Source organism: Haliotis rufescens, unplaced genomic scaffold (assembly GCF_023055435.1).
Source record: "Haliotis rufescens isolate VD_foot unplaced genomic scaffold, xgHalRufe1.0.p SCAF_44, whole genome shotgun sequence".
Taxonomy (NCBI): Eukaryota; Metazoa; Mollusca; class Gastropoda; order Lepetellida; family Haliotidae; genus Haliotis; species Haliotis rufescens.
Genome location: NW_025964157.1, coordinates 1,519,303 through 1,546,940, shown reverse-complemented (window position 1 = coordinate 1,546,940; position 27,638 = coordinate 1,519,303). Strand labels below are relative to the sequence as shown.

The 27,638-nt window shown below is 40.9% G+C and overlaps 1 protein-coding gene across 2 annotated transcripts; it reads left to right on the top strand.

Annotated features, from left to right (window-relative positions):
* Nucleotides 1-42: 42 nt before the first annotated feature.
* Nucleotides 43-27,638, top strand: LOC124136045 (transmembrane protein 116-like). Of its 2 annotated transcripts, XM_048383105.1 has the most exons (14): nucleotides 43-185; nucleotides 11,184-11,227; nucleotides 14,084-14,147; nucleotides 15,185-15,325; nucleotides 16,915-17,025; nucleotides 17,787-17,836; nucleotides 21,567-21,653; nucleotides 22,305-22,347; nucleotides 22,568-22,654; nucleotides 23,903-23,954; nucleotides 24,577-24,669; nucleotides 24,889-24,962; nucleotides 26,646-26,786; nucleotides 26,853-27,638. In XM_048383105.1, exons 1-13 carry the CDS (start codon nucleotides 138-140, stop codon nucleotides 26,781-26,783), a joined length of 1,032 nt encoding a protein of 343 aa, XP_048239062.1. In that variant the 5' UTR covers nucleotides 43-137; the 3' UTR covers nucleotides 26,784-26,786; nucleotides 26,853-27,638. The 2 variants fall into 2 exon arrangements, with proteins under 2 accessions (XP_048239062.1, XP_048239061.1); XM_048383104.1 differs by having other exon boundaries at nucleotides 26,646-27,638.

The following is a 27,638-nucleotide window of genomic DNA, read 5'->3' as shown; positions in this document are numbered from 1 at the left end:
GCAATTATTGATACCACGTGAACGAGAAATAAATAAACCTTAGCGCCATCTTTCGGTAATTTCAGACGAAGTCACGTGTGGTCATAGCCGAGTAGGTTCCTGTGTGGGAAAGCAGGAATAGTTTCCTAGTTTGCGAGATGAACTCAACAAATTATACCAGCGACGGTTTGCTCAGCGATGACAAGGTTGGTGTTAGGATATTTAATTTCGATATTGAATTAACTGACCTACCGTTAAAGTAGAATGTGTGTTACATTTGTTTAGCCATGTAGGTCAGTGCACGAATACAGAAGGGTTTTCGATGACGACCTGTCAAAAACGTATATTTCGTTCATGAACTGTACAAATATGTAGGGTTAGGAACGAGAACTTTCGAATGCTGATATAAATGTATTTAGAGTGTTATGTTAATATTCACACATTCGATCTCTGACTGAAAGAGGTGCTGACAGTAACACTATCTTTAACTGCGATGGTAGATTACCTCGTTTTCCCGAGATTTAAATAAAAAATAGTTTCCCGTGGGTTTGTGACTGAAAAGTTTATATCGCTGTACTCCGAGATAATTCCCCTACCTATATACATACTTGTCATAATTTTGCTACCACAACTTGAGGTAATAACAAACTGGTAACACGTTCACTTCATGTTTCGACGACTCCGTGGGGACGGGTTGTAGTCAAAACGGCCTAATATCAGAAAGGCCTCAAAACTGAAAAGTCAAGACGGTCACAAAAAAAGTCAAAATGGCTACAAACCCATAGTCAAAACGGCCACAACTGATAAGTCATTACGACCACAGGTAAAAAGTCAGAATGACCATGATAATAATGATAATGGTGACCTAATTGCAGTTTTGGATGATACAGTGTACTAGGATATCAATGTGCAGGCTAAAACGGCACTTCAGCAAAACGTCACCGATTTCTCAGATGAAACAACGGCACCTCATTTGGCGAAAATGGCACCTCTCTTTTTAATAATAATAATAAGAACATATTTATGTGGTAGTATATATGCTTTTTTTACATGCTTTATTATGTTATGTTGTAGTATGTATGTTTTACTTGGGCGGGAACATGTGGTCTGTTATCTGAAAAAAACATTCTTGTGGTGTTGGCTGCCGGCAGAAATGGGAGATATATATGAAATATCAATAAAATTACTATTTATTTCCTACTTACTAAATAAATATTAAATATAATGTATACCTGTAGTCCAATTTCTTGAAATTCCCCCAGAGTTAATTTGAATAAAGGTACTTAAACCTTCAAAATATGTGTTGATTTAACAATAAGTTTAGTTGCGCCTCCCAATCAGTCGGTGAGTAAATTGGAGTTGAGACTAATTTCTAATTTTAACTTGTTTTAAGGCGATTAACATTTTACAATTATTTGTGTTTGCAAGTGACCATGTGAGTTTAATTTCAGTTATTTTACTTCAAAGTATGTTACGTCTTCACAATAAGTTTAGTTGCGCCTCCAAATTAGAGTTGGCGAGTAGAGGCTAGTTTCTAATGTAAACTATTTTAACATTTCTCAATTATTTGTGTTTGCAAGTGACCATGTGAGTTTAATTTCATGTATTTCAGCACCTAGGTTTAAAAAAAATAATAAGGTGCTGTTTTGCCAGGCAATAGCAGCCGTTTTCGCTTTTGACGAGGGGACATTTTTGCCAATCGGTACCATTTTGCTGAGGTGCTTTTTAGCTATAACCTGAATATCTCTACAAAGGCATCATTTGATCAATGAGATATGTGTTTTCAATCACGTACAACTTGAAGCAATCAATATTTAATTTTAATCCACTTAATTAGGATTTGCATACAGAAGAGATATCTAGATAAACAACTATGTTGCTAGTAGGCAGATACAACAAGCCTACCTTCACCCTTAACCCTGCAGACTAAACGTTAGTAGTCATACGCCAATAACTGTACAGTGGGATAAAGTCAATCTTTCTGACAAGTCTGATCAATTCCTTATTCAAATTGGCTGTCTGATATTATAATAGTTATGTGTATGTGGCATTGGTGCAGAATTAAAAAATTGCGGTCATTCACATGAAGTTCAACATGGGAGAAAAAGGTCGAGAAGCGCGGTAACCATTTCACTAATCTCAACATATTTCGCAATCCTTAGCACTTAAAAATATGGGTTTCACGATGTTAAAGCTGAGATGATTAACATTAAGGTAATGATGGTTATAATTTTGATTTTGCGCACTCAACGTTTGACATCTTAATTTACAGTTGAAAAGGGACATTTTCATAGGACCATATATGGCACTAACAGGGTGTGAAAAGTGAGGGTTAAGCAATCTGCTATTATTTTGGAGATGAAAATGAATTGTTTAAAGAAAAGTTTAAAGTTTGAAATGTTTAACTATACCTTTCTCTAAAGCAAGAGATACGGAAATAAGTCACTAACATGTTTGTCAGGTAACCTCTTTGAGAGTTATTTAGATGTTGGAGTACTAAGTAAGGATAAGATACATGGATGAACAACTTCTTTATTACAATTAGGAGCGACGTTTCGGTGTAGGTTCTAACACTGTTATCAAGTAAGTGATGTACAGAGTATGGTTGACATATGTAGAGAGCTGATTCAGAGTAATTTTTGGAGACTGAACTTTGATATTTTTTAATTCAGGGTTTGAAGGGCCCAGATGTTTCACCAAAATGAGCTTGTCCATAATTGCACAGAATGTGGTACACTGCTCCTGATGGTTCTAGCTTGTGGTTGGATCGTGCTTTTCCTGTGGCTTTATTTGTGTTCTAAATGCTGTAACTTCTTTTGAAAACTACATCAATGTTGGCCTGTTTCTTGATACCCATGACGATCCGGGGTAGAATAGGTCTTCAGCAACCCTTGCTTGTCGTAAAAGGCGACTTTGCTTGTCATTAGAGGCGACTAACGGGATCGCGTGGTCGGGCTCGCTGACTTAGTTGAAGCATGTCATCGATCCCAATTGCATGGATCAATGCTCATGATATCAATCACTGGACTGCCTAGTCCAGACTTTATTATTAACATGATTAACAGATCGCCATCATATTGCTGGAATATTGCTTAGTGCGGCGTAAAACAACAAACCAAATCTTTAACATTGTTAAGAGTCTCTGGATTTTGTGGCTTACTGTTCCAAAGTAGGGGAGGCTTTTCCGATAAAAAGTGGTCTTGATTTTATTGGCGAAACATCTGTGTTGGCAGGGGAAGGGAGTCTGGTGGTTGAGGGCACGGGAGCGGGCAATAGTGTTCCTTAGTCCAACATACCACTTTGACCCTGACTTTGCCTAGATGGGTGGTAGAATGGGCTCAATCTTTTTCAAATCTACAAAGGTATCGCTGGCATCTGCGGAGAGGTCACAAATGTTACCAAACGTCTGTCAGGTTCTCTCCTTGTACAATGTTCAAAGAAACAGCTATCAGTAAATTTGCTCAAATTGAAAGAGTTCGTCAACATTAAGGTCAACATTAGGGTTTAACACAAGACAAAGAACTCATGTAAGTCTGACATGAACGAAGATCAAATCGTAAATTAATGAAATGGTGTCATATACTGTACTTTAAGATCTAGTAATTACTTTAATTTCAGGCAGTTTATGTTTCTTGTCAAGAATTTAGTACAAGGAACATTATGGTGTATCCCAAAGGATGCAAATGTATTTTTTCTGCGTCCATTCTATACATTTGTGCATACTGGATGCACAGGTCTGTGTCGCGTAAAACCCTGCTTCAAGAACTTGTCCATCGCAGCTGTGAGGCGATTTACTGTCAGAAAGGATGGTGTGGTTGAAACCGACTATCACCAAATCTTTCACTTTTGTCCGTTCAAAGATTCCATCCAGCTACTGTACAATATCATTAACTAGCTGTGTTTGTAAAACCATTGAACGCACGGTCAACAATTATTTAGTCTGGAATTGGAGACGAATAACCCCTAAGTGACATCCAGAATCATTCCAAAATTCCATTGTCAACAAACAACATACTGTTTCAATCTTTTTGACCTGGAGAAGGCATATGATACAACATGGAACCATGGTATTTAATGAAAGATTTGGATTGTGGGATAGATTACTTCACTTCATATCTCAGTTATTATAGAACATACAATTTCAACGAGTGGGCGCTACTCTGTCTGATCAACAACATTTCTTGTGGTAAGAATATGCATACGACAGCTCAGAGCTCCAGACAAGCTGCGTATCTGCTTGAAATACGCATCAGAAATGCAGAAATACACAGTAAAATATAATCCAAGCGTATCAAATACGCAACGAACATTACAGATACGCTACAAAAATAAAACTTGTGCGTATCATCAAAATATTGTGAAGTAACCCTGCGTATTCGATTAGCAAACCAGCAACATATTTTTAAATTATAAATGGGCATTCAGTCAACCTTGCCAAACTCCACGATGACAGTTACATCATGATCATTTGCCATCACACTTTCTTGTGGAAGTATCGTGGTATTTTTGAGTCCTATAAAGCTCTCGAACCCACACGACACCAGTTTGCAGGGACTAGAGGAAAAGTGTTTTTAAATATTTAACTTAAATACCCACATGTGTAAAAACTAGTGGGTAACAGAAATTTGAATACGCAGATAGAATTACTGATACCCAATGATTTTAAAATGCATGGGTAAAATACCCACAACACCAAAAGTTTATCTGGAGCTCTGCAGCTACAACTATGTCGTAACAAAATTCAAAAATGGGCCAACAAATGGCTTCTAGTTTTCTAACTCCAAAACAAACCATTCACTCTCGTCGTAAATTGAAACCGCACAAGGATCCAGATTTATGTTAAGATGGTACTCCTATCAAGGTGGTAGAAGTGGCCGAATTCTCGGCCTCCTTTTTGACCGTCATCTCACATTCTTACAACACATTAAATATATGAAGGGAAAGTGCCAGAAGGCGTGGCCCTTGACTTGTGAAAAGTTTCAAATTCCGAATGGGAGGTGGTTTTGACACAAAAAAGGCTGTATATAGGTTGATGACTTGGACCCAAGAAATGTCATTTGTTAATGGCAAATGTCAGTAAGTAAAATAAACAAAAATGGCGAATTAACCGAAGCAGCAAATCAGTGCCATACCGTTGGTGATTGGATGAATATATATCTGGCCATAAACGTTTCAATAAGAAAAGTGCTTGACTAAGTCATTATACTTACAGCACCTGACAACGTTTACCTAGGATGCAGAAAGTATGATACAAAGACAGGCACAGCTCAGAATTTCAATAATGATTTTTGATGGCTGTGCATTGTTCATGTTGTTGTTGTTTTAATCCAGCAGAGCTCGAGATAATTTTTTTGAGTAATTGAGTTTTTACTCAATGGTTTCTATTTTAATTGGTTCATTACATTTTTCATTGGGTAATCAATATTTTTTCACTCATCTATCCATCACTCTATACATTTGAGTTTTTCATTTAATACATGCGTTTCTGTACACAAGTTAATTGAAAGTAATTTGGTTTTGAGTGTTTTGGGGTATTTTTTTCGGATGTAGACGCAAATACGCAGCTTATCTGAAGCTCTGATCCCGTGATAAACCTAGGATTGTTTTAAGGAGGGCCCAAGGGCACATAGACCTTGAAGAGTGTGGTCCGTTTCATGAATAATGGGGTGCATGTAGTGAGTGTGACGCCTGTAAACATTTAAAAAACATAAAAATGCTGCAAAATGTATTTGTTCAAACAGCATGTTTAAAAATTAAGGCAGCTTCTGTACATCTGTCAGTGTGGGTTACTGCATTAAAGTTGGAAAGTTATATCTGCACTTTCGAAATATTGGGCATAGGTTCCGTGCACCTGGATACTGTATATTTGTAATGTACATTCTCAGAATGACTCAAAACTTTATGACAGCATTTCATTGGTTATTAAAATTGATATCCGAAGTAGAAATAATCTATATTATTTACTTTTAATCATGAAATTATGAAACATGATGCATTGCTTAGCATTTCTATCGGTCAAATGATATCTGAAACAGGCGTTGGGAGGGGATCAGACAACCCTCCTTCACTTGTACAGGTCATTTATACTGTCTATATTAGATTATGGTGCTATTGTCTAGGTGAAGCCTGCAAAAACAATTTGGAAAAATTATACACTATACAGTGTAACACCACCAATGCCTCAGGCTCTGTCTAGGAACTTGTCCCTTGACCAGTTTGTATGTGGAGGCTGATGAAGCTTCACTCAAACAACACATTAAACTGCCACGTCAATACATCACTAAACTGCATTCCGATCTGTCAAACCCAGCATGCAATTGTGTTTTCAACCCTCAAAATGAAAGCCTGTTTCGAAAGTTGTCAAACCTGGTTCTACCTCTTAAAATCAGAATTCAACCACACATCACTGCAGCTAACATGGCTAAAATAGATTTAAATACAGTGTTCCCTCGTTATTGCTCGCTTCAATATAGGGCTAACTCAGTTATAGCGCGCGGTAAAGCATGGCTCCCAAAATTTTCAATAAACTCAAGTTTTCCAATGACACGATGTTTTCCCCCATCTCAGAAAACATTATCAGCTGATCACCGCGATCACGTAACACCGGAAATATCAGTCAACAAATCCTAACTGAAGTACGCAATTTAATCCTATTATTATAATATCTGGTAATATAAAAAAATGTTCATTGTTTATCTGGACTAATGTTTGCAATATATTTTTTTTAATTATATTCAAAATTTCATTCAATAATGTTTACAATAATTTCGGCGAAATCGTATGTGAAGTGATCGGTAGATCGCACAACTCACCGTTATTAACAGCAACCACGTTCAGATTATCGCTATTGGCGCCTTGAAACGAACTTTAGTTGCAAGAGAATGGATACACATATCATAAATGCCGTATCATGACCCGTTAAAGTCATATTTGAGGCAGATAAACTAGACTTTCATAATGATATAGGTTAGAGGACACTCTTGCCCTGGGAAGATGTCCGTTAGACAAGTTGGATTGAATAATGAGGCTGTTGAGGTAACTCAGTTGTGTCACCGTTCCTCAGTGAGGGGGGGCGGTCGGGTACCCTAGTGGTTAAAGCGTTCGCTCGTCATGCCGAAGATCCGGGTTCGAATCCCGACATGGGTACAATGTGTGAAGCCCATTTCTGGTGTCCCCCGCCGTGATATTGCTGGAATATTGCTAAAGGCGGCGTAAAACCAAACTCACTCACTCACTCACCTCGGTGGGGGTCAAGGATGTTGCTCATAAGATCACAACTGGTTTGATGATTATTTACAAGTTGCTGTGAATATTGCTGACTCAACAACAAATTGACGACAACACGTGATAAATCTGTTCTCTTTGTGAGCTCCTGTCTCAACATGACAGTGGGATTTTTGACTGAAAAATAAATGTTATAATGTATGAACCTTTGTGTAGTCCTATTGTATTGTTGGTGTCTCTTATATTGATATTGTTGTTTGAAGTAAAACTGTTTGTGTGACAGCTGTCAGGATGATAAATTCCCGCAGTTAACATAATGTGCATCAGTGTAGAGGGATATGCTGGCCTGGACATTTTGATCAGTGTGATGTATGTGCCACGTGTAATTGTGTACATGGTTTAGACTTGATGTACTCCGGACATAGTGTTGAAACAATAGTCAGTGTCAAAATACACTCACTGGTGTTGAATGACAGTAAGCATTGCAATATATATATATGATATACAAGATTAACTATAGCATGTATACTGTTGATATAGCACACATGATGTAATCATGTCTAGTGTTGAAAGAACAAAATCACAATAAATCTACTAGTGTTGAAATGACAAAATCCTCACAATATACCTGATATTCCCTTTGACCTTTATTGACAAAGTACGGTTGTAAGTGTCACGTTTTCATTTTGACATGACATGATATGGGTACCAGAGAGTGTAAACTTTTCGGCATAATAAACTCGCCTCGCCCAATATTTTTCTGCTAACCTAATATGACACCGTATACGGCAACTAAAGACACCTTAACTAATATTATCTGCTTGTAGAATATCTTGTTACTGGATACTGCAAGCCTCACTAGTAGTAGTGTACTCACTGTCTCTTGCATAAATGCTGGCCATACTTTGTTCATGTTGTTTATTGAGCTACACATCCCCTAAAACAGGCCCCATTTCTTTTTTAAACAAAAACCTCAATAGCCAGTAATGTACATTCAGGAAGTAAGAGTATCAGGGATGGAAATTTTATAACGTGTGCTGTGCGTACACCCAAAGAGACATCAACCCTTATGTGAACTTTCATTGTCATTGTAACTTTTACCATCATCCCGAGGCCAGAGTGTTAACTGACTATAAAAGTCCAGTTTCCATTCTTGCGATAAGGCTTGAATTTCCAGGCTTGATTGTAGGGCAGCCAGTGACTATTACGAGTTATGTCCTTGCATTTGCTTGAAATAGAATGACGGCGCCCAGTCAAGTTGATCTGATTGATAATCAAGATATATATATTGTGATAAAATGGGTCTTGCCATGCACAGTGAATCAAATCACTTGAGCACCTTGATTAAAAACATGAAAAGATTTCTATCTGTCGACGCCAAGTTGGCAGTACACATGCTTTGCAGATCCTGCTGTCGTTGAAATCCATGTTGTTTAAGCATGTTAAGTACCAGATGTCTAGTTCGTTAAACGATTTTGATTGGACTGTGCATAGACTCGTTAGACCAGCCAAAATGTAACTCCATAATTCCAGCAAGTGTGAAAATTGGACTTTTATAGTCAGTGAATGCCCTTGCCTCAGGAAGATGAACTTTTACTAGAGGGGACCCACCATGTCCTGTATGTGGGTTGATCTGAGGGAATCATGACTGAGTCATCCCCTACTAGCAATCTGCATTTTACTGAAGTTGTGGATGCCCACCACACTGTCACTGGTCCACTGCCTGGACGTCCTACAAACACACATTGATTGTGTCACCACCCATGAAGATCCAGGGTAGAATAGGTCTTCAGCAACCCATGCTTGCTGTTAAAGGCAACTATGCTTGTTGTAAGAGGCCACTAACGTGATCGGGTGGTCAGGCTTGCTGACTTGGTTGATGCATGTCATCGTATCCCACTTGTGTGGATTGATGCTCATGATATCAATCACCGGATTGTTTGGTCCAGACTCGATTATTTACAGAACGCCATATAGCTTGAATATTGCTGAGTGCAGCGCTAAACAACAAACAAACAAAACTTGCATAAGTATGTCATCATGATCTCACTTGACTTTCAGTGTAACACCATGAAAATTGCTGACATAATACATTTAGAAGGCATTACGAGTTCAGATATCTACTAACTGTTCCCATGCCAATTTTGTTTTATTGTCTAAATGATGTAGACTGTGACAGGGGGATGAGACGGCCGGATGAAGTCAGAAACTGGGACTTGTGTCTGGCGAGGGAGGGAGGGTTGACACATCTATGTCACTCTGTTGCATCATGGTCCTTGACATTGCTCAAGTTGAAATCAAAAAAGGAAAAGCATGCATTGGATACAATTGTTTTCCAAGCGTGACACGAGGCCAGATGACAAAACTGGGTTTTTTTCAGCTTTTGAAACTGTCAGTCTAAAAATTACCAGTCCCCCCTAATTTTTGTCAGTCCCAACTTTCAACAAATAGTAAAACGTATGAAAATTACCTGGTTTTAATTCCATCTACATCATGTTCAATTTAATGACGTCATCTCTGAAGTAACTTTGTTAGATCTACACATCATTCACAAAAGTTCAGTCACAATTTTCTCTTTTTTTAAAAATATTTCGAGACAAACTGTCTACAAATATATATATAACCTCAAAGAAAATGTTATTTCCTTGCACTAGAATTGACAAGGTGAAACCCTGATGGTGACAAACAAGCTGATTTTGTTGAAAAAACTTATATGAATATCACTGATGTTATGTTCAACAACAAAAATTTACCAGGTACCCTATTTACTGGCAGTCACATGAATTACCGTTCCAAGCCTCATTTTACCAGTAAAAAGTTGGTCATTACCGGTAAACAGGAACACTGGTTGCTTGTGTCATGAACAATGTTCGTTCTTGATGCATCTGCAGCATTGTTTGCTCATGCAGAGAGTTGGGGATCTGTAAGGTTGAATGACTGAGGCTAGGTAGTGTAAGGCTTGCAATGTCAAGTCTGATGTACCTATTGTATGTGATGATGTCAGTCACTGTATTACTCTATATTACCATGGTAACAGCATCCATTAGGCGAAGCCCAGGTACAATGTATACCAGGAATGTGCAGATTCAGCAATTTGTGAACACGAAGGACCCCTTGCTGTCTGATGACAAGCTGCTGATAAACAATAAAGCAGTCTGTTCCAAATTAAAATGAGAGGTACCCCCCGGTATCTAGTTTACAGTTAGACCATTGTAGACTACCTCAATTTTCAAAATACAGTTGGTTTATCGCCCAATTATATGGCATTGTATAGAATCGTATATCAGTACAGTCATAGTACAACTCATGTACCATATTGCAACACGCCATAGTATACTAGTTCATGTAGTTATACTACTCAAAATAAGTAAAGGGCCACCCTTTTCTTTTATATTTGCTATAGCTTGTCTGTCGTGCCAAAAAGAATCAGGTGGCCCATAACTTCTTTTAAATAGTATATACTCACTGACAAAAGAAACGCAAATACTATATATGTTGATTAATATATGAAGAATTACTCATATTCAAGAGATGTTAGATTGGTTTGATGCACAAATGAACATACTGTTATGTTGTGTGAACCGACACTCATGAACGCATCACATGTGATGTCATAGATCCATGAATTGAGAAGCACCATTTGATAAACTTTGAAAATCGTGTGCAGCGACACCAGAAATGGGCTTCACACATTGTACCCATGTCAGAAATAGAACCAAGGTCTTCGCCGTGACGAGTGAACGCTTTAACCACTTGCCTACCTTCGGCGTGACGAGTGAACACTTTAACCACTAGCCTACCTTCTGAGTGACGAGTGAACGCTTTAACCACTTGCCTACCTTCTGTGTGACGAGTGAATGCTTTAACCACTAGCCTACCTTCGGCGTGACGAGTGAATGCTTTAACCACTAGCCTACCCAACTGCCCCTTGATGTTATCATGGTTATTGTAATAACATGTAATTCCTTATATTGTTTCAGATGAATGTAATTGCCACGATCAATGTGATCACATCATCACTGAGGTGAGTACTGCAACCTGTTCAACAGGTCTCTAACATGAAATCACATGTTACTCAATGTACAAATTTCTTTTACTTTGGCCCATTTCCGTGGTCTAGTGGTATAGTGTCTGCCTTGAGATTGGTAGTTCTGGGGTTTGATCCTCGGCTGCGTCATACCAAAAGACGTTAAAAGATGATACTTGTTGTTACCCTGCCTGGCGCTCGGCATTAGGGGCTAAAACAAGGACTGGTCGGCTCGGGGTCGGTGTACTGTGGGGTATCCATGTCAAACTGCAGCATGGTATCTCAGTGGTTTAGCACTATATAATCGGACTAGTAGAAGCAGCCTCGCAAACATGCAAGCACGTCGCTATATAACTGCAATAATCTTGGACCTGCATTAAACACCATATCACGTTACCTTTACCAGTTTTTTACCGGTAAAATTAGACCGGTTATTCATGGTACTGCCAGTATATATAAATCTTTGTTGTTGAACAAAACATTGGCGATATTCATATTTTATAAGCAGATAAGTATATTTTTCGAACGAGGTCAGCTTTTCAGTTGCCATCTGGGATTCCCCTTGTCTATTTTTAGTGCTATTAAATAACATTTCACTTTGCTTCAAGGTTAAATATATATTTGTAGAGATTTAGTCTTGAAAGAATTAAAACCAGGTAATTTTCATGCGTTTTTTCATTTGTTGAAAATTGGGACTGACAAAAATTAGGGGGGGCTGGCAATTTTACAGGACTGGTAGTTTCAATAGCCAGCGAGAACACTGCTTTATGCTTTGAACTGAAATGCATTTTTACCAACACATGGTTACTCTTTAAAAAAACTGATATTTGAAGTTCATATTTGATATGGGAAAAAGACCAAATCCAAATTATTAAATTCTTTTTAAATCTTTATATTTCATTGTACTGGCAGATTTGCAATTAAGTAAATGGATTGATTAATATTAACTGCAAATATATTTATCATATGTACAGATTTGGCATGTATTACTGTAAATCTTGATATTAACGCGAGCATGAATGAAATGCGAAAAATGTCAGTGGTCCTTGCTCGCATTATTAAACATCGCTTTTATATCAACAATAAGACATTTTGGAAAGCAGAAACACCAACTTAGACATACGCTGAAAACAAACAACTATGTATTCCACATCACTGTTTATTGAGCAGCACTTGTAACAAGTTTATAAACAATGTCATTCAAACGCTAATTACAACATCCTGTGAATTGTCACTACTGGGATCAAGACTCTACTCACTGCGTCAAAGGCCGACACGAGCCAACACGCATGTATTGTTTTAACGGAAGTACACTACTCAGTGCTAATAAGCGGTGCTATTTGGTGTGTGATTGGATTAATGTAAGGTTGGCGTAAGGCATGTAAGGTGAGGATTTAAACCTGACAGAGGGCATTTCCTTTTGATACAATATCCACTGATGCTTGAGACGAGGGGGGTGTCGCATTCATATTTAGTCACATTTTTGGCTAGGGGCCAGCGGTCTATTTCTTTTGGAGACAGATTAATTTTACGATTTACAGTATTCCTTTGTTACATTAGCACATTGATGTATTAATGTATCATGTATTATGCAGAGCTCCAGATAAGCATGATAAGCTTTTGGTGTTGTGGATATTTTACCCATGCATTTTAAAATCATTGGGTATCAGTAATTCTATCTGGGTATTCAAATTTCTGTTACCCACTAGTTTTTACACATGAGGGTATTTAAGTTAAACATTTAAAAACACTATTCATCTAGTCCCTGCAAACTGGTGTCGTGTGGGTTCGAGAGCTTTATAGGTCTAAAAAATACCACGATACTTCCACAAGAAAGTGTGATGGCAAATGATCATGATGTAACTGTAATCTTGGAGTTTGGCAAGGTTGACGGAATGCCTGTTTATAATTTCAAAATAAGTTGCTGATTTGCTCATCGAATACGCAGGGTGACTTCACAATATTTTGATGATATGCACAAGTTTTATTTTTGTAGCGTATCTGTAATGTTCGTTGCGTATTTGATACGCTTGGATTTTATTTTACTGCATATTTCTGCATTTCTGATGCGTATTTCACGCAGATACGCAGCTTATCTGGAGCTCTGATTATGTGTCTTGGAGCAGTAATAACACAAGCAATTCACTTGTTTACCTGCATCCAGTTACATATTTTGTTAAATTAAATATGTTTAAATCATGGCACTGCGTCGACTAATGTGTCTGCACTCAGTGTTTGAAATAGGAGATAACTTACTGCAGGCCATGAGGACCCATACAAATGTGAAACTACTGGCCGGGGGTTAACTCTACCTGCCAGGTTATGCTGTGGTTACCATGGCTACAGACTAACATTTAGACCGCTTGTGCTTCTGTACAGACAGTAATGTCCCTGGTGGTGATGTCAGCAATGGTAACCATGGTTACTGCTGCAGGAACATTTGCAGATTAGGGTGAACTGTTTTTATTTCGGTAATGTACAGAATTTACCTACACCGAGGTGTCGATGGGTGTAGGTCTCCGTGATGATCCTGGGTAGGACAGGTCTTCAGCAACCCATGCTTGCGGTAAGAGGCAAGTATGCTTGTCGTGGCAGCTAACAGGATCGGGTGGTCACTCTCACTGATTTGAGAGATGCATCGACTGGTTGATGCATCGATGTTCAGAACATCAATCACTGGTTTCTCTGGCCAAGACTTGATTATTTACAGACTGCCATCATAAAGCTGGAATATTGCTGAGTGTGGTGTTAAACAACAAACAAACTTCCAAACTTCCAAACAGAAAATGTGTGTAGACCTATGAAGTAACCCACCGCAGTTATCATTATTCTCAATCTCGTCTTCTGTTGCAGTGCCCTTGGTGCGGGATCAATTATTCTATGCTCAGTCTTTCACAGGAAGATATGTTTCTCTGAGGTGAGTGTTTTTCTCGTCTTCCACCTGTCTATCGCAGATCAGGTGCGATTTCCATTGCCAAGTTACATTTGGCTTATGCAGCCTAAATTTCTAATCAGACTTAAAACTGTAGTTGATAAAATATTCCACAAACAGGCGAATGAATACTTGCTTCAAATACATACCATGTATAAAAAATGTTATGTACACTTCAGATCACCAATCTTCGCCATAAACACATTAGCTAATCAAATCCCTCTTTGTCAATTATTTACATTCACCTTAATTCCCGTAAGATAAATGGAAGATGACGACCAATCAAATCACTCCATTTACTCTTGAGACTAAAAAAATATAGTTTCAGGTAGTCCTGCTCGCTGACTTTGTTGATGCATGTCACCGTATCCCAATTGCGATGCTCATGATGTCAATCACTGGATTGTCTGGTCCATACTTGATTAATTACAGAACACCGTCATATAGCTGGAATGCTACTGAGTGCGGTAACAAACAAACAAACAAAAACTCAGTCACTCACTCACTCACCCACTCACCTATCTGTAGCAGGGTCACAATCCGCAAAGGGATCTTATCGCGAAGATGACCTTAACTCCCATACTTTAATATAGACTTACAATAGGAGGGGGCCTAGTCGTCTAAGGCGCCGCGATTCGCTGTGCAGAGTTGCGTCCCTTGGGCACGCCAGAAAGCTATGATTGTGGGTTCGAATCCCGGTTCGCCCCGATGATGTTTCGAGGTTTGTCAGCACCATAACCGTGCTCGTGGGTTTCACCCAAATGGTAAACGTCTGAGACCTGCATCACTTCGGGCTTTCCTCCCACATTAAGCTGACACGCCGCAATTTGACTGGAATACTGTTAAAAGCGGTGTTTAACCCAACTCACTCATCTGTAGCAGGGTCACAATCCGCAAAGGGATCTTATCGCTAAGATGACGTTAACTCCCACACTTTAATATAGACTTACAATAGGCGTAGTGCTACGATCGCTTTATGGAACGAGGCCCAGATCGGCTACATGTCTGTTTGTTTTCTTCAGGTGTATCCAATCTTCCAGCTGTCTATAGCGGATTTGCTGGCGTCACTGTTCTTCCTCTCCAGCACCATCATGTTCCTGAACAACGTCCAAAACTACCCTGGCGGCTGTGGCCCCTGTGATTACATCACGGCGGTCATGACGGTGAGCAGCAATAGTCAGACATTTTGAATGTCAGCTCTGTCTCGGCCTATACTGGCCCAGTCTATGTTGCCCTGAGATCAGTGTCTGAAATAACTGCCTGCCTGCCCGCCCGTGGCTGGTAACTTTTCTTTTGGGCTGCATAAAAATTTCCTCCACCTGCCCGACTATCTGGCAGATAATTTTAAGACGAGTTATGTATACAGGTTTATTATAAATTCTCGTAGATTCTCAAGTTATAGTTTGCAATATTTCAACTGAATCAAGACATGATTTGTCTTAGTTTTTGTGGTTTTTCAATATTTAACTTTGAAGATGGACAGGCAGCACTTATGGGTCTCCTGCCCGGGTCTTGTTGTCCTGAAACACAGGACCAGTCTATGTTGTCTTGAGCTTCAGGCCCAGTTTGTAAGTCCACCCAGCCTGCCATTTCACAACCATGTTATAGTACAGGAGAATGTTAAAATCAGTTTGTGCACAGGCATAACTTACCAATTGAAATTCAAGTCAGAGCCGTGACCCTAAATATTGGTGCAAATGATACGTCCCTTTCAGTAATAGGATATGACTAGCAATACTAGATGTGGTGTAGATATTATTATCCCCTGCCACGAAGTGGAAGGGGGATATAGGAATGGGTGCTGTCCGTCCTTCAGTCCTCCCGTCTGTCATCTTTCTTTGTTCCTGAAGCAGAACACAAAACCCATGAGAGCTATCTAAACCAAACTTGGCACATAGATAGGTCTAGTGGTGAACTGATGCCTTTTGATAGTTTGAGATTAAAAAAAATAAATATTATGACATTGACTTTGACTGAAAATGGCGGTAGTGCTCGTTTCCGCAGGGCTAATGCCTTGCACACAACTGGACATGTCATATTGGCGGGGATATGAGTATTTCATGCTTGTTATCCCCCGCCCCAATGAAGTTGGCGGGGGATATAGAAATGGGTTCCGTCCGTGCGTGTGTGCGTCCCGAAATCGTTTCCGGAGCATAACTCAGAAACCATTAAATATTTCTCTACAAAACTTTGCATGTCTATTAGACTTATGCTGAACTGGTGCCTTTTTCTATTTAGGAGTTTTATAAATTTTTATTTTTTACGTTTCCATGGCAACAAGTTGGACTTAGGTTCTATAAGGGTGCTGTTCGTTTCCGGAACTGAACTGGTGCCTTTTGCTATTTAGAAGTTTTATTAATTTTTATTTAATACATTTCCATGGCAACAAGATGGACTTAGGTTCTGTGAGGGTAGGGTTCGTTTCCGGAGCATAACTCATAAACCGTTCAATATTTTTTCATCAAACTTTGCAGGTTTGTCAGGTACATGCTGAACTGGTGCCTTTTGCTATTTAAATTTTTTAGAAATTTTAATTTTTACGTTTCCATGGCAACAGGATGGACTTAGGTTCCAAACTCTTCTTTTTTTTACAATTTCCATGACAAGTTCCACCTCGGTTAAAAAAGGTAAGGGTTTGTTTAGATTTAATTATGTCATAAATTCTGCAACAGGGGCGGGGGATATAAACTCTTGTTTATTGGAGTAATGCTTTCTGTCAATGGCACTACATGTGTCTGTCATCTGTCTACAGAGTTTCTACATCAGCACACTGTTCTTGACTCTCTCGTATGCTCTGGAGGCTTTTCTGAGGGTCAGGAAACGCCTCCACAATGGATTCATCAGTTCCTCCAGAGAACAGCAGGTACGTTTCCATCCCTCCTCACATCTCCCTGTCTCCTCCACTGTCATAACTCCTCTCAACATATATGGCCCCATTATTAAACATTTCTTGTAAGAGATGATTGATAGCTAAACACTGGGAATTGGTTGATTCCATGCCATGGATGGTTGTTCAAGCTGTCTACTACTGGTTTGGTTGATCCAGATTATTGACCGGTTACAGCTGAAATATTAAACAACGCTCACCCTCTCACTCTTTCCAGTTTCTCGCCCTACTAGATGCACATGGCTGACGCAACATTCAATAGTAATCACTAACACCAAATTTGTATGTAGCCAGCAGGACTTGCTCCTTTTAAAGTTACAAACCCTTCTCCAAACTCACTGGCCCACAACTAAATGGTGGAGGCCGTGAAGTGGACGAAGCTGAGATCGTGACGCCACCTTGCAGTCCCCGGAAAACATTAGAACTTCTCACCCCTAAAATGTTTTTTTCCTGCACTCCGAGATTAAATCACGGCTTCCATGTACCTCATTTTTTAGTGATTTAAGAGTAAACAAAGAAGTTGTTGTACACATTACAACGTAACAGTCGGTTGTCATTCTACCGAGATGATTCAATTATAAAAATTAAACATGCACGGAGAAGGGGTGAAATTTTGACTAGTCAGACGGGCCATCTACTTCATTTTTCAGCAAGCCCTTTGTAACTTTAACTGGCCACAGACCGATGGGCCAGCAATGAAATCGACCCCAGTTATGATATTGTGTTTTTCTTTGCAGAGAACAGTTGTGAGCTATAGTTTCATGCATCTCATCTATGCTGTGGCTTGGTGAGTCTCATACCCCAGGAATCTTCCGATTACAATAGGTCCGTCCCCAGTAGGGCTGGGACGGGTAACTCAGGTACCGTATTCGACGTAATAAGCGCCCCGCTCTAATAAGCACCCACGGCGATATTTGCTGATATATTGGCAAGTGAACAATCCCAATTAGCACCCTTCCGATTGATCACTGTAGACAAGACTTATTTATTCGTGTATAATACGCACTCGTGTGTCATATGCACCCTTCATTATAGGGAATTAAATTCTCGATAAATGTATCTGTCGCATATAAACATTTCAGTGTGTCAGCATAAACCACGAAATTTATCTTTCAACTCTCTTTTTTCCACCAAAATAATATTCTAATAAGTGCCCCCTATTTCTAATTTTGAGAGCGCCCTAGGCGCTTATTACGTCGAATACGGACCCAGGTACCCGCATGACTATCCAGACCCGTTGTTAGTCACATGATGTATTGACAAAATTCACTGTAGCTCAATGGTTACACAAGTCACTCATATTCACATTTCTCCATGACTGTGAACGCATTCCTTCTGACTTATCCATGTTTGAATAAAGATAAAACTTCAGTCAACTTCGAGTGTATATGCATGACCTGACCGTTTTATACAAGTAGCTAAATACATTTTGCTCGGCTAAAGTCAAACCATTCCCAATCGGACATTTTGAAACCTCTCTTTAACTCTTCATACCAACAGCGGGGACCCGGGTTGGGTTGGGTTATAGGGGTGTGGGTACCTGGGTAGTAAATTTTGAATCGTACCAGCCCTAGTCCCCAGCACCCTGTTACATTCCCCTGAGGATACATTGGTTACAATATGTCCCTACACTCTGTTACAGTCCCCTGAGGTCACACTGATTACAATAGGTCCCAGCACCCTGTTACATTCCCCTGAGGTCACACTGGTTACAAGAGGTCCCAGCACTCTGTTACAGTCCCCTGAGGTCACACTGATTACAATAGGTCCCAGCACCATGTTACATTCCCCTGAGGTCACACTGGTTACAATAGGTCCCAGCACCCTGTTACATTCCTCTGAGGTCACTCTGGTTACAATAGGTCCCAGCACTCTGTTACATTCCCCTGAGGTCACACTGGTTACAATAGGTCCCAGCACTATGTTACAGTCCCCTGAGGTCACGCTGATTACAATAGGTCCCAGCACCCTGTTACATTCCCCTGATGTTACATTGGTTACAATAGGTCCCAGCACTCTGTTACAGTCCCCTGATGTAACATTGGTTACAATAGGTCCCAGCACCCTATTACAGTCCCCTGATGTTACATTGGTTACAATAGGTCCCAGCACCCTGTTACATTCCCCTGATGTTACATTGGTTACAACAGGTCCAAGCACTCTGTTACATTCCCCTGAGGTTACATTGGTTACAATAGGTCCCAGCACCCTGTTACATTCCCATGAGGTCACTCTGGTTACAATAGGCCCCAGCACTCTGTTACATTCCCCTGGCGTCACACTGGTTACAATAGGTCCCAGCACCCTGTTACATTCCTCTGAGGTCACTCTGGTTACAATAGGTCCCAGCACTCTGTTACATTCCCCTGAGGTCACACTGGTTACAATAGGTCCCAGCACTATGTTACAGTCCCCTGAGGTCACTCTGGTTACAATAGGTCCCAGCACTCTGTTCCTTCCCCTGAGGTCACACTGGTTACAATAGGTCCCTACACTCTGTTACAGTCCCCTGAGGTCACACTGATTACAATCGGTCCCAGCACCCTGTTACATTCCCCTGAGGTCACTCTGGTTACAATAGGTCCCAGCACTCTGTTACAGTCCCCTGAGGTCACACTGGTTACAATAGGTCCCAGCACCTTGTTACATTCCCCTGAGGTCACTCTGGTTACAATAGGTCCCAGCACTCTGTTACATTCCCCTGAGGTCACACTGGTTACAATAGGTCCCAGCACTCTGTTACAGTCCCCTGAGGCCACACTGATTACAATAGGTCCCAGCACCCTGTTACATTCCCCTGAGGTCACACTGATTACAATAGGTCCCAGCACCCTGTTACATTCCCCTGATGTTACATTGGTTACAATATGTCCCAGCACTCTGTTACAGTCCCCTGATGTAACATTGGTTACAATAGGTCCCAGCACCCTGTTACATTCCCCTGAGGTCACATTGGTTACAATAGGTCCCAGCACCCTATTACAGTCCCCTGATGTTACATTGGTTACAATAGGTCCCAGCACCCTGTTACATTCCCCTGATGTTACATTGGTTACAACAGGTCCAAGCACTCTGTTACATTCCCCTGAAGTTACATTGGTTACAATAGGTCCCAGCACCCTGTTACATTCCCATGAGGTCACTCTGGTTACAATAGGCCCCAGCACTCTGTTACATTCCCCTGGCGTCACACTGATTACAATAGGTCCCAGCACATTGTTACATTCCCCTGAGGTTACACTGGTTACAATAGGTCCCAGCACATTGTTTCATTCCCCTGAGGTCACACTGATTACAATAGGTCCCAGCACAGTGTTACATTCCCCTGAGGTTACACTGGTTAGAATAGGTCCCAGCACATTGTTACATTCCTCTGATGTCACACTGATTACAATAGGTCCCAGCACATTGTTACATTCCCCTGAGGTTACACTGGTTAGAATAGGTCCCAGCACATTGTTACATTCCCCTGAGGTCACACTGATTAGAATAGGTCCCAGCACATTGTTACATTCCCCTGAGGTTACACTGGTTAGAATAGGTCCCAGCACATTGTTACATTCCCCTGAGGTCACACTGGTTAGAATAGGTCCCAGCACATTGTTACATTCCCCTGAGGTCACACTGGTTAGAATAGGTCCCAGAACATTGTTACATTCCCCTGAGGTTACACTGGTTAGAATAGTCCCAGCACATTGTTACATTCCCCTGAGGTCACACTGGTTAGAATAGGTCCCAGCACATTGTTACATTCCCCTGAGGTCACACTGGTTAGAATAGGTCCCAGAACATTGTTACATTCCCCTGAGGTTACACTGGTTAGAATAGACACAAAGCAAGCTATTACTGGTCCCCTGAGGTGGCCTGGGTTGAAAGGGCGAAAGGAATGTCAGCTTTCAAATGTCTTCCCGAGGCAAGGGAGTCAGCTAACTGACTATTAAAGGCAAGAATAAAGGATTTATATTTTGGCTGGACTTGCATTGTACCATGTTGTACAATCAAAATTGCGTTCGACATCTGGTTCGAAAACTGCCATACAGATTTCAGTTGATTGCAGGATTTGCAAGGTTTGTGTACCATCCATTTAGCATATGTATTCCAAGTCTTTTCATATTTTTAATCAAAGTGCTCATGTGATTTAATGCACTTTGAGAAGTAAGACCTGTTTTATGACAATAAAGATCTTGATTATCGATCAGATTGTCTTAATTGGGCACCACCATTTTGTTTGAAGAAAATGCAAGTGATAAGAGAGGTGGAATCTGATTGGTCAATAGGAGGGACATAGAAGGGATTTAACTCGTAATAGTCACTGGTGGCACTACAATCGAGACCAGAAATTCTTATCTAGTTCGTCAAGGGCGAAAACTGGACTTTTACAGACATCTTGCTTCGGGAAGATTGTTTTCAATCTGATCAGACTTTTGAGATGACCCCTACCAATGTGATGGACATTGTACGGAAGAATTTTAGGGACATTCGTTTTAATTATTTTTTACCGGCCCTGTGTTGTGCAGGTTGGTGCCGCTAGCAGGTGGGATTGTTCTGCTGACACCTACCACCTCCTCTGGAAACACCCAACCTAAGGATGCTGAGTGTTCCACGTGAGTTCTGGTATTCTATTTCCAATCTTGCTGTTGTACTGGAATGCCTATTAATGGCCTATTCCACTGCTTTTTTCAAAATGTATTGAACATTATTTCATATGTATTAAGCATGGTTAGAAGTGGGCTCTAACATGTATATATCCCCTTTCTTGCCATCTTATGAATTTGATCAACCATGTCCACTGTTTACACTTTTACCATGTGCCATTAATTTCTCTCAGAAGTCATTGTCAGCTCTGTGAAACTGGTTTACTGATGAACTTTGGCATGTATTTTCCTTCAAATGATTACGTCTTACTTTGTTCAAGTCAGTAAGACTTTGTTGTTAGTTTTCCGTTAAAAATGATTTAAGAGTGATGCAGGTCTCAGATGTTTACCACTTTGGTGAAACCCACGAGCACGGGTATTGTGCTGACAAACCTAGAAACATAATCGGGGCGAAGCGGGATTCGAACCCACAATCATAGGTTTCTGGCGTGTCCACGGGATGCAACTCTTCACAGCGAATCGCGGCTCCTTAGACGACTGGGCTACCCGTGTCCCCCCATGTAAGATGAAGTTTTCACAGTAAACACAGAGGGACTATGTAATCTCCAAGTATATCATCCGCATGTTGTATGTACAGTGTCTAGTGTTTGCGTCTTCCAGATGTTTGCCGGTCTTCCACTACACTCAAGATAATCCTTGCTGGGTGAGTCTTTTTATTCCTTTTGGTGGGTTGGAACAGATCCCCAGACACTGGGTTGGATGATCAGTCAGAGTAACTGGATTGATTGTGTGTTATTCTGGTCAGTGAAGCTTGTAGCTGGAATATTCACTCACTCATTGACTCAGTCCATCATATTGTTGTTCTTGTGACACTTCAGTTTGAGCTGCCTGAATCCTCACAATACCATGTCCTTGTGTTTCAGTCGCATGTGGTGAACGGCACATCTTGGCATCTTGCATACAAGCTGGTGTTCCTCATCCCTCTAATTGCAGTCTTCTTCTCCAACATTGTAAGTACAGAGTTGTGTCCCCTGTCTTCCTTCCTCTCCAACATTGTAAGTACTGAGTTGTGTCCCCTGCCTTACTTCCTCTCCAACATTGTAGGTACAGAGTTGTGTCCCCTGTCTTCCTTCCTCTCCAACATTGTAAGTACAGAGTTGTGTCCCCTGTCTTACTTTCTCTCTAACATTGTAAGTACAGAGTTGTCTCCCATGTCTTACTTCCTCTCCAACATTGTAAGTACTGAGTTGTGTCCCCTGTCTTCCTTCCTCTCCAACATTGTAAGTACTGAGTTGTGTCCCCTGCTTGCTTCCTCTCCAACATTGTAAGTACTGAGTTGTCTCCCATGTCTTACTTCCTCTCCAACATTGTAAGTACTGAGTTGTGTCCCCTGTCTTACTTCCTCTCAAACATTGTAAGTACAGAGTTGTGTCCCCTGCCTTACTTCCTCTCCAACATTGTAAGTACAGAGTTGTCTCCCATGTCTAACTTCCTCTCCAACATTGTAAGTACAGAGTTGTGTCCCCTGTCTTACTTTCTCTCTAACATTGTAAGTACAGAGTTGTCTCCCATGTCTTACTTCCTCTCCAACATTGTAAGTACTGAGTTGTGTCCCCTGTCTTCCTTCCTCTCCAACATTGTAAGTACTGAGTTGTGTCCCCTGCTTGCTTCCTCTCCAACATTGTAAGTACTGAGTTGTCTCCCATGTCTTACTTCCTCTCCAACATTGTAAGTACTGAGTTGTGTCCCCTGTCTTACTTCCTCTCAAACATTGTAAGTACAGAGTTGTGTCCCCTGCCTTACTTCCTCTCCAACATTGTAAGTACAGAGTTGTCTCCCATGTCTAACTTCCTCTCCAACATTGTAAGTACAGAGTTGTGCCCCCTGCCTTACTTCCTCTCCAACATTGTAAGTACAGAGTTGTCTCCCATGTCTTACTTCCTCTCCAAAATTGTATGTACAGTTGTGTCCCCTGCCTTACTTCCTCTCCAACATTGTAAGTACAGAGTTGTGTCCCCTGCATGTTCCTCCATGTGTTGGCAAGAGGCAAGGTACTTTAATCTGGTTTGATGTGTGGTTTGATCTGGTTTGATTTGTTTGATGGGTGTTACTGCAAATGTGTGGTGGTATATAATGGTTCATGGGGCATCTAGAAAAGGCAGTGACTGTCTACTTGTTTAAAGTACTTGCGACCACATTTCAGGTTATTTAGATGATAAAGGTGATGTTACTAATATGAGGATGTGTTCTGTCTCCAGTTCCTGTACCTGTGCATCGCCCGAGCCTTCAAGCAGGTGTCCATGCGGAGAGGTCAGTTGTCTGTGATGCATGTGTAGAGGGGAGTGTGTGAGAGTGAGGGTATTGTACAGTTTGTTTGTAGTTTGTTTGTTTGTTGTTTAACACCACACGCAACAATATTTCAGCTATATGACAGTGGTCTGTAATTAATAGTCTGGACCAGACAATCCAGTGAATCCTCGATCTTCAACGCTCTGTTGAGTGAGTGTTATAGAGTGAGTGAGTGAGTGAGTAAGTGAATGAATGCCTGTTGTAGAGTGAGCGAGGGAATGATTGTTGTGGGTGAGTGAGTGAATGAACACAGCTAAGTCACATCTGAGAGATGTTCTGCCTTCCCCAGTAACAATCCTACTCAGCGCCCATTTTAACCACGCATATTTTAATGGGGTATGATGGGTGGCAGTCTTCAAAGGCACCACTAATAGCTTTGCAGAGTTACCTCCCTTGGGCGTGCCAGAATTCTATGATATAAATAGAAGATTTCTCTGATTGTGGTTTGATTTGTCTGTACCATACAATTGCTCACTGGAGTCGTAGGGGTTCAGTGTCACTTCAGTCCTTACTTCCACATTATGCCGCCATGCCATGTTATATCGAAAGTACAACTGACGCACTCACTCACTCTGACCCGCAGGTCTGTACACCTTCCACCAGCGTCAGGAGGAGTCCACTGTGAGGAGGAAAGCAGTGCTGTACCAGTCAGCTTTCCTGTGTTGCTGGCTACCCAGTGAGTACCCACCTAATTACATCTACTTGAAGAAAACTGAGATATTCCTCAAATCATTCCCAAACTTCCCTGTTCAGTTGCATGTGTCTAATGTATGTGACTCGGTTTGACGTTTCCATGATCAGGCAGTGGTTAGACTGCTTCAGGTTGACATGTAATGGTAAAGGTGAGCTTCTGTACCTGTGGCTCTGTGGTTGATTGCATCCGTTTGTGTTTCAGCTCTCATCCTAGGAATCATATCCTTCCAGTCAGACTTCGCCATGAGACGCTACTTCTGGCTGTACGTGCTGCAGGTGAGATTTGTACAAGAGTTCTGTGATTGCCAGTCTTTGTAAAGTGATGCGGCAGGGCCCTGTTCCACAAAGCAATCATGATGATCTTAACTCCCATACTTTAACATAGGCTTACGATAGTCATAGCTCTACGACGATCGTAAATCCCATACTTTAACATAGGCTTATGATAGTCGTAGCACTAGGATGATCGTAACTCCCATACTTTAACATATCACTAACACGATCGTAACTCCCATACTTTAACATAGGCCTACGATAGTCTGAGCACTATCACGATCGTAACTCCCATACTTTAACATAGGCTTATGATAGTCATAGCTCTACGACGATCGTAACTCCCATACTGTAACATAAGCTTATGATAGTCGTAGCACTAGGATGATCGTAACTCCCATACTTTAACATATCACTAACACGATCGTAACTCCCATACTTTAACATAGGCCTACGATAGTCTTAGCACTAACACGATCGTAACTCCCATACTTAAACATAGGCTTATGATAGTCGTACCACTAAGATGATTGTAACTCCCATACTAAAACATAGGCTTGTGATAGTCGTAGCACTAAGATGATTGTAACTCCCATACTTTAACATAGGCCTACGATAGTCGTAGCGCTAACACGATCGTAACTCCCATACTTTAACATAGGCTTATGATAGTCGTAGTACTAACACGATCGTAATTCCCATACTTTTAACATTGGCCTACGGTAGTCGTAGCGCCGATATCACATTGTTGAACTTCGCAGAGGTGTCAAACACTCTTCTGCTTCCTCTAAACAACCCCTTCCCCTCACTCCATCCTGCAACTTGCACCCTTCTCCTTTGTTGGTATTGTTGATTGGTTGAACAAACTTGCATGAGTCGACACAGCCATTAGTCGGCTGGTCCCAGGACATGTTGTTTGTTTGTTTGATAGTTGTTTAACGCCGCACTCTGCAATAGTCAAGCTTTATGAAGGTATTCTGTAAATAATCAAGTCTGGACCAGACAATCCAGTGATTGACATCATGAGCATTGACCCATGCATTTGGGATACGATGACATGCATCAACCAAGTCAGTGAGTCTGACCTCCTGAGCCTGTAAGTCGTCTCTTACAACAAGCATAGTCACCTTTTACGGCAAGCATGGGTTGCTGAAGACCTAATCTAACCCGGATCTTCATGGGTTTGTCCTTGGGCAACTGAAAGGACAACCTGTGTCCTCCCAGTATCCAGTAAACAAACCTTCTGATAAGCGGTGTATTTGCATAACATATACGAACTGAATCACCGAACCCAATAAATAAAACAGCATAGAAGTGGAATGATTGTAAAAATAACCTTTTTCTTGATTTAGAAAACCTGATAGACCCAAGAGAGTAAAAACGTATTGAATAGCCAAAAAACTATCAGTACCCAATGTGAATGGTGATGTGAGTTACATGAATGACGTCCTCAAAATGAACCGTAAACTAGCTGGTTGATCCGTGTCATCATATCCCAATTGCGTTGATCGATGCTCATGATGACAATCACTGGATTGTCTGGTCCAGATTTGATTATTTACAGATCACCATCATATAGCTGGAATATTGCTGAGTGCGGCGTTAAACAACAAATAAACAAACTAGCTGGATACGGCTCATAGTGAGAATTGTTGGTGTAATGTTTCTGTCAATCAATGGTTCCAGGCGTTGCTGGGACCGCTCCAGGGATTCTTGAACTGCATCATCTATGGCTGGAAGAGGGAACAGTTCCGTCGTGCGCTGTCCGAGAACTCCAGCCTGACTAGCACCAACATGCCGTCCTACCTTTCCCTCACGTTATGACAGATCCTGCTCACATGAATAAACATACCTGCATGTCGTCACCGGCTTCTTTCCCTCACGTTATGACAGATCCTGCTCACGTGAATACACATACCTGCATGTCGTCACCAGGCTTCTCTCCCTCACGTTATGACAGATCCTGCTCACATGAATAAACAAACCTGCATGTCGTCACCGGCTTCTTTCCCTCACGTTATGACAGATCCTGCTCACGTGAATACACATACCTGCATGTCGTCACCAGGCTTCTCTCCCTCACGTTATGACAGATCCTGCTCACGTGAATACACATACCTGCATGTCGTCACCAGGCTTCTCTCCCTCACGTTATGACAGATCCTGCTCACGTGAATACACATACCTGCATGTCGTCACCGGCTTCTTTCCCTCACGTTATGATGGAGCCTGTCTACGTGTTGTCAGAATAGACACAAATGCAGGATGGGATCATGAAGTGGCGGATCCAGAGGGGGGATGGGGGGACCCCTTTTTGAAGTGAAAATAAAATCCCACCAAGATAACATCCTGATTTGGTTGTTTAAGTAACATTCACAATGATTTACTTTTTGATTGGTATCTAGAAGTTGGTGAGTAATTAGGAAAACGTACAACTTTGTGGATAATAACTTTTGGTTTATTGCATACTGCAACCTTTTTTATGCAGATTCTTACACCGCATCTACATCGAAATATCACCATGTGCAATCAACCAGAAGTTATTATCCGTAAACAGAGCTCCAGATAAGCTGCGTATCTGCGTAAAATACGCATCAGAAATGCAGAAATATGCAGTAAAATAAAATCCAAGCGTATCAAATATGCAACGAACATTACAGATACGCTACAAAAATAAAA

Excerpts from the sequence above, each read along its gene's own strand:
- LOC124136045 (XM_048383105.1), top strand. The coding sequence starts at position 138 with ATGAACTCAACAAATTATACCAGCGACGGTTTGCTCAGCGATGACAAG. Across the intron at positions 15,326-16,914 it reads ACATCACGGCGGTCATGACG|AGTTTCTACATCAGCACACT; the intron begins GTGAGCAGCAAT and ends ATCTGTCTACAG. Across the intron at positions 22,348-22,567 it reads CTCAAGATAATCCTTGCTGG|TCGCATGTGGTGAACGGCAC; the intron begins GTGAGTCTTTTT and ends CTTGTGTTTCAG.